Source organism: Copadichromis virginalis, linkage group LG14, assembly GCF_057382275.1.
Source record: "Copadichromis virginalis isolate Kocher_CV1m ecotype Utaka linkage group LG14, C_Virginalis_male_GT1.1, whole genome shotgun sequence".
NCBI lineage: Eukaryota > Metazoa > Chordata > Actinopteri > Cichliformes > Cichlidae > Copadichromis > Copadichromis virginalis.
The window spans coordinates 42,686,836-42,694,944 of record NC_140631.1 but is presented as its reverse complement, the minus strand read 5'-3'; the positions used below and the strand labels follow the sequence as shown (position 1 = coordinate 42,694,944).

The following is an 8,109-nucleotide window of genomic DNA, read 5'->3' as shown; positions in this document are numbered from 1 at the left end:
TTAGTGGTAACAGATGGGTGTACCTCAACAATGGATAATATGGAGAGAGTACAACTGTGCAGCATTTAAAGCTTGTAAGTACTCACATTACTTTGAGTTTGATTCTGTAAAAAGTGAGACAAACATAAGCGTCTGCTGTACACTCTGCATGGGAAGAAAACTTCTAATCTGAGTGAGCAGCGAGCACGCTGCCACGGGAATGCGACATTCACAGAGAAACACTGGTCAGAGTGATGCCTGGGTGGTAGCGTTGTTTACCTCATTGTATTTGTGGAGTACTGCTCTCACTGGATAGAGGGATGAGGTTCTGACCCAGCTCTCAGAACAAACACAGTAGTGGGACCAACATCTTCTCGACTTTTGTGTTGTGCTGAATTCTTCCCTGTAGGAGCCCACAGGTGGGCCACCAGCAAAACCAAGTCCGGGCCTCTGCGATCAGTCTTAGTCTAAGTTGCTCTGTTCAGGTTCCAGTCTCCCCTGGAGGTGTGGGTTTAAATCCCACTTCTGACAGGAAGTGTTTTGTAGCACAGAGGGATTGTGGGAACTTGTCTCTCAGGTCTGGGCTCAGTAAATGCTGGACGTGGCCAGGAAAAGGCCAGCTGCAGCGTTGTGTGCTCCACCAGTGATAAACAGTTTGTCCCTCCAGCTGAAAGCCGGTACAGCACCACAAACACCAGCTCCTCCCCTATAATGCCCGCCTTACATCACATAAACCTGCCTGTTGTGTATATTTATGTGTTGTGTGTCCATGTTGAAAGCTCATAACGATCACACAGTTTCATTGTGTAACTGTAAATTACGATGTAAGAGACGATAGTGACTGCAAACATCTTTGGCTTTGCTCTGAGTGCAGGATAAAGTCTCGCTCTGGATTCACAGTGTTCTGGGATCCCTGGAAAGGATGAGGCTTTTCTTTTGGTGTACTTTTTATCTTTCAGGTGTCAGGCCTCCACCTATTGGCCAGTTCAAAGTTGATTGGCATGTGTCTATTGGCTGGTCTGGGCACAGGTGGCCAATCACTCTCCGAGGATCACTACAAATGAGCAGCTCCCTGGCCAGCTGGTGGCTGCTGGCTTCTGCTTTATGACAAACACATGAACAGGCTTCTTTGTATTGTGTGTGGTGGGAGGCTGGACAGGTAAGCTGGGGTACCCTGTACACTGATTGCAGGTTTTAAACTGTTCGTCACACTAGGTTATGCGGTTGATGCCACTCTTGTTTTCACTGACCTTTTGTAGTAGCTAGGTAGGCCTTTTGTTTTGCATTTTTTGTTTCAGTTAGGCCCTGGAAGCTATCGACCTCTGTTTGTTTTATTAATTTCTTTGATTTGGATCAACCGCCCAGTCCTCCTCCCCCACCTCCTTTCTTTTGTTAAGTTTGACTATCGAGGCAAGCAACCAATAAATCCTGCCTGTTGTCTTCCTCCTTCATTGATTGTGGTTGTCCAGTGTTGCTGTCTCCTTCGGACCTTTGCCTCCACCATGGTGGGGGGGACGTAACACCCCCTCTGTTCCTCTCTCTCTCTCTCTCTCTCTCTCTCTCTCTCTCTCTCTCTCTCTCTCTCTCTCTCTCTCTCTCTCTCTCTCTCTAACCCTAACTTTAAGAGTAAAGAGAGAAACTGTCTGTATTTCTTGTAAATGGCACCAAATTGTATTCAAACTGAGCCACACTTATGGAGCTCCACAGTTCTGTTCCTGGTGTTTTGTTGACATCTCCTGATGTTCCCATGTCACAGAAACAGACTCTGTGTTTTGTCTTATATGCATCCACAGCTGTACCACCAGTTTACTCACATGGACTCTACGAACCTATCAGAAGCTTCTTCAGCTCAGAATGGAATCCTCTGGAGTTTCTTATTAATTAACAATAAACTTAGTGTACATGTGCTCCTAAATTTGATGAAAGTGATTAAAATAGAAGCTCTGTCTCTCTTTATTCTGACATTTAACTCATTCAAAAGACATTTCAATATTTATTTATCCAAAACAAAACAAGTTGACTCTAAATTGATGTTGTACAGTAAAACAATGTTCTTGAGTTTTCCATAAAGTGTAAACATCTGGTTCAACTGTGAATATCCTGCTGTGTGTTGAAGTTCCTCTTGTTTTCATAGAAATATACTGAACAACATACAAAGCTTAATATATAAAATAACATCTGAGTTTTTTCTGTGAAAGAAGCTCCTTATGTCCATTGTTGTGTTCATCAATGGACATGAGGTGTTCATCATTCCTGACGTTTCTGAACAGGCAGAAACTGAGATTCTGGTTCATCCGATTCTCAGGAGCAGCAGCAGCAGGGAGGGTTTCCTGGTTTGATGGCCGAAGCTTTGGTCCATGTTTCAGGATGTCAGTGGGCTCGAGTTCTGTGTGCAGAGTTGGGACCACATCTGAGGAGGCAGAAGGATGATTTCAGACAGTCAACCGACCCGGAGCAGTAGCCAGCTGTGAGTCTGAGGGAAACAGGAGTATTTCAATGTTTCCATCTCACTAAATATTCAGTACATGTGCATGTTAACAGACTTGTACCAAATGCAGCGTTCTGATTGGTCAGATCTTTTTATTCGCATGTAAAAATGCAGAAATATTGAGCTAGTTTTGAAAACAAATGTCACAAATTCGTCCAAGGACGCCGTCAATGTGAACGTTTTAAAGTGGACTACAGTGGTTTAAAAAGTGAGTTTTCGAACCCCCAGACAGCCTGAAAGTGGTCTTCACACTCAGATTGTTCACACGATGAAACGTGGTCCATTCATGCTCTGATCAGCTTTAATGGAACTGAAAACTCAGGGTTAGTCAAAGATGCAGGAGGCCTTCAAACTATCTTTGGTTGATCTTTTAACTTCATTTAATCAGGTGTGTGGCTTAAATCCTACAGTTGTGTATTAAAGTATTTGGGTTCCTGGAGGAGTGAAAATCCGAATCCATTTTCTATCAGAGGGACTGATCCGGAAAAGCTAGTTTAACTTCAGTCCGATTTCCCTCGAGACTAACTGGAAAACTCTGAACCTGTATAATTGTCTTTAGATGTGAGGGTGCGTGACTTCAGCAGGCGTTAGATGAATGTGAAGTCTTAGTTTAATACATTTATTACTGATGGTTAAAAAGTTCTAATTCAAACTGGTTTCACTGAAAATCAGGAACCTGAGAAATTTGTGATTAATGTAAACCCCTCAGAGACTAAACTGTTTCTCTATCACTGTGGCTCGTTAATGAAGTCCCTGAGGTCAAAGGTCATTTCAGTGTGTCATCATGTTTGTCCCTGAGGCATTTTCACATTAGCTACAGTTTCCTCTAATTCCCTCTGGAGCAAATCAGAGCTGGAAACCTGAGAGACCAGAGAGGTCCCGAGCCGACCAATCAGAGTGAGCGGACCTGAGCGCTGGCCTCAGTGGTCCGCTGAGGGCTCAGGATGATAACGACATCCCCTCAGACCGCTCTGTAATGACCCCCCCAGGATGGATTTTAGTTGCTTTGGTCAATAAACTAATATGAACTTTAACTCTGAGGTTCAATCTTTTGTAAAACTTCTGAAAATCAAAGTGGAGCGCATGAACAGTCCAGGAAAAACGTAACACAAGAATAGTTTGGTCCTTACCCTCTTCCTCTCTGTACCGTTACCATCCACTGCATTCTACAACATATAAATATATAAAACTATAAAAACTGCTTTCTACTTTTGTTCCGTTTTTAAAAAATGTAATCTATACTCATATCACTTTCTATCGTGAGCTGACATGTAGCAGGTGGTCTCTGTCACATTTTAAGATTATAATACTTTAGGAAATACAAAAAACACAATATGTGGCGCAGTCAGACACCTCAGGTAGATAAAGGTGTGCTGTACTGGTGACTCATAAATCTAAAACAATTTTTAATGATTAGTTTCAGTTTAATTTCAGCTCAGCGGAACAATAAGATCGAAAGCTTCTGAGTTTATTCTTGGTTAAAAACAGGGAGCGTTCACGTGCACCAGACTGGGGCGTTCATCAGTCTGGTAACCACCTGACATGTTTTCAGAAGCGCCGCCATGAAGACTGTGAGCATGACTGTCAGCAGGCTTGGGATGACCGACCTTTTCACAAGTGCTTCATATTGCAAGGTAGAGACCGCAATAATAAAATCAAACAACCCACTTTGATCAAAGTCAGGCCAAACTGTGGTACCAAACACACTGCTAAAAAAGTACAAGAACACTTTAATCAGACTACAGCGTTGAGTCTGAACTATTCAGGTAAGTATTGGAAGGAGATGTTAGTCAGTTTCAGGCCATACCTGGACCCTGCAGAGCTAGGTAGCCCAACTACCTGATGACAGGGATGGCATCTACGTACCGTTGCTAGAAGGTTTGATGTGTCTCCCAGCACGGTCTCAGGACCATGCAGAGAGATGGGCAGTTATGGGTGGACAGGGCCGTAGAAGGCCCTTAACCCATCAGCAGGACCGGTAAATGCTCCTCTTTGTAAGGAGGAACAGCGTCCTCAGAGCTACAGACCTCCAGCAGGACACTGGTGTGAATGTCTCTGACCAAACAATCAGAAACAGACTAACGAGGGGGGTCTGAGGCCCCGACGTCCTCTAGTGGACCCTGTGCTCACTGCCCGGCACCGTGGAGCCCGACAGGCATTAGCCATAGAATACCATAATTGGCAGGTCCACCAATGGTGCCCAAACTTTCCACAGACGAGAGCAGGTTCACTCTGAGCACATGTGACAGATGTGAAGGTGAAGTTGTGGAGAACGTTGTAACATCGTTTGTGGGGGGTCACTGATGGTCTGGGGAGGCATATCCACAGAGGGCTGCACAGACCTTTACAGGCAGCGGCACACTGACTGTCACTGGGTATCAGGATGAAATCTATTGACCAGGTCATAGGTGACCCATCTGAGGTTAGGGTTTGGGCTCAGCTAACCTACCACTCATTATTCACCTGCTTGAAACACCCAGATTTAGATCTATCAGACTAGATCAGGATGAGTCGTCCTTTGTCCACAGTAGGACACCCACAGCAGAATAAAAGTGGTTTTCTTCTTCTGAACCTCTGAACTGTGATGTTCTGCTCAAATTGCGCAGGAAGTGGTCGGTGTGAAGCCGGCTGAATTTGCCTGTGATAGCTTATTTAAAACAAGAAAACGTTCATGTGCAACTGAAAAGTGCAGAAATTTCGACTCATGCTGAGCCTGGCCTGTTGTTTTAGTGGGCCCATCTTCATCAGCACGTCAGTGACGTGTTGCCACAGCTGCATGTTTGCAAAATTAGTGGTGCAGTTTGAGCCAAGGCCAGAATCTGTAGGTCTGAGCAGGTTTAGCGTGAGACACATGACTGCTTACTGACAGCTCTTTGTTGACGTCACGTCAACTCCAAGCTGCCCAGCCGTGATGCAGCGAGGCAACAACTAACCAGGCTTCACATGAGGACTGCTGCGTCTGTGAGGTTGTCCTCTGAAGCTGGACAGATACACAAAGGGCCTCGGGTAGAGTCAAACCCGGGGCTTCTGGTCACCTGCTCACCCTGTGCTATTAAAGCAACGAGATGGCTCACTCTGAAAACTGAAACAATTCCAGACGGTAAGTGCTCAGGAGACAGAGGCTGTTACACTGAACCACACAGACGCAAAACAAAACAAATCCGAACCTTCCCGTCAATCACTGAACTCGTTAGTCCGTCACATGGAGCGACGAAGGCGGATTTGTGCTGAGAAGGTATAAAAAGGCTGCAGAGGTGACTGTGTTGTCACAGGTGAACAGGTGAGCTGCAGTGTTTGTTAGATCAGACACAACAACTGTGCACATGACATATTTGGGACATTTGTACTTTGTGAGCTATGTTAAATGTAACCATGCCTCCTCTGTCTTATTTCATTCTTGGAGGTTTTATGAATGTTGGAAGTTTAAAATTCTTCTATTTCTCATTAACTGTAATATTATACATCCTGATCATTGCTGCCAACACGTCTCTGATTGTGGTTATCTGTGTGAACAGAAGCTTACATGAACCTATGTACATGTTTCTGTGCAGCCTGTTTGTGAATGAGCTGTATGGTAGCACAGGGCTGTTTCCATTCCTCCTGCTTCAGATCCTCTCTGATGTTCACACTGTTTCTGCTCCTCTCTGCTTCCTGCAGATCTTCTGCATTCACACTTATGGAAGCATTGAAGTTTCAAACTTAGCCGTCATGTCTTATGACAGATACCTCGCTATTTGTTGTCCTCTACAATATAACACCCAAATGACATCTAACAATACAGCTGTTCTGATTATGGTGATGTGGGCGTACTCTTTAGCGAAATTTCTTATTGCTTTGTCCTTAAACCTGCGTCTCAGGCTGTGTGGAAACGTCTTAAACAGTTTGTATTGTCAGAATTACCTGGTGGTTAGGCTGGCTTGTTCTAGCACAAAGGTGAATAATGTTTATGGGATTTTTGACATTATTATGACCATCATAGTCCCCACACTTATCATCTTGTTTTCTTACATGAAAATCCTCAAAGTGTGTTTTTATGGATCCAAACAGACGAGACAAAAAAGCCTGACCACCTGCACGCCTCAGCTGGTGTCTCTCTTGAATTTTTCTTGTGGTTGTTGCTTTGAAATATTTCAGAGTAGGTTCGATACGACGGGTTTACCTGCCGCTCTGAGAATCTTCCTGTCTCTGTATTTTCTCATGATGCAGCCGCTCATGAATCCGATCTTGTATGGAACGCAGATGTCAAAGATCAGAGGCGTTTATGAACATGTGCTGTCCTCTATAATGTCATGTGGGTGTAGTAAAGTTTCACAGAGTGATTGACAGCAGCTGACCTTGAAATGTGTTTGTTAAATTATGAGAAAGTGTCTTCCTGTGGAGATGAATTAATGTTTAGCTGATTTGTATTTAACAAAACAGAAGAGAAGCACCAGAGAGAACCTGTGTGCCACAGATATATACGCTGTAATATAATATAGCTTTCAGGCAATAAACACACACACACACACACACACACACACACACACACACACACACACAGGGGCGGATCTAGAAGGGTGGCATGGGGTGGCAAGTGCCACCCCAGTTTTGCATATGACAGTGTTGTTTATTAAAATAAGATTAACAGTTTGAGCGTAGTTACAGTCAACAGTGAACATAAATGCTAAAACTGAATATATTGCATAGTGTCCCCCCCCTGCAACATTAACAAATGGTTCAGCCCATAGCAGGACCGCTTTTTTATTGTTTTCAGTAGCCAGCGATGTTTATGTTCGTGCCAGAGCACATTTTGAACACCATGGGAATTACGGATTTTACACAGGTGGGTGGATGTTACACTCTGGAAATGGAAGGAAGGTGAGTGTTACTAACCCTCTGTGGTCCACGGACACGCTGCACCTCCAGATCACATGACTGATGTGAGCTGACACAGCAACAAGCTGCAGCCGCTGAGTCTCTGTTTCAGCCACATTGAAAGTTCGGACTTTAAAGTTTTTATATTTTAATTACAGGCCAGTAAATCCAGAGTTATGATCATATACACACACACACACAGACACACACACACACACACACACACAGAGATTATATAGTATAATAGGGATAAGTTTGGTTACTCTACGTGACTTCAGACCGTCTCAGATTCCCCTGGAAATGTGGCGGGGAGAGGTCGATCGGGTGGGTTTTCCAGCTTTGTGTTCTGGCTGTTTGCTTTTGTTTTGTGCGTGTTTATTTGATCTAACAACGGGAAAAACATAAATGTCAAAAATCTGCTTTTCATAATATAAATATCATTAAATAACTTTAGAAAAACTTCCATTTGACTCTTTACACTTAATGTTATAAAAAGATACATTTTATGTTTTAAATAATCTTAAAATGTTAGTCTGCAAAATGTGCAGAAATTTAATGTATTTATTCTCTTTAGCTGATAGTTTGTGTGGTAGACTGTATAACTGCATCTCTACCAGTTTCTCTGCACTCCAGCCTCCTCTGGGCCATGTGAAGGGATTTTCCTTAATGCAGAAGAAATTATCTAAATATAAAAGGAACAGGTTCGGCCATCGCACAATACAAATGGAAAAGGGCTACCTTTTAAATGCATCATGTTTTTAATTCGCAAGTTCATAAGCATTTTCCAT

At 43.5% G+C, this 8,109-nt stretch overlaps 1 protein-coding gene across 1 annotated transcript; it reads left to right on the top strand.

The window, feature by feature from the left end:
• Positions 1 to 5,839: 5,839 nt before the first annotated feature.
• LOC146694757 (olfactory receptor 2G6-like) lies at positions 5,840 to 6,790 on the top strand. The gene is made up of 2 exons (XM_085478759.1): positions 5,840 to 6,485; positions 6,588 to 6,790. Exons 1-2 carry the CDS (start codon positions 5,840 to 5,842, stop codon positions 6,788 to 6,790), a joined length of 849 nt encoding a protein of 282 aa, XP_085334885.1.
• Positions 6,791 to 8,109: the final 1,319 nt, after the last annotated feature.

Coding starts and splice junctions, on each gene's coding strand:
- LOC146694757 (XM_085478759.1), top strand. CDS start 5,840: ATGCCTCCTCTGTCTTATTTCATTCTTGGAGGTTTTATGAATGTTGGA. Junction 6,486..6,587: donor GTTTTCTTACATGAAAATCC/TCAAAGTGTGTT, acceptor GTGGTTGTTGCT/TTGAAATATTTCAGAGTAGG.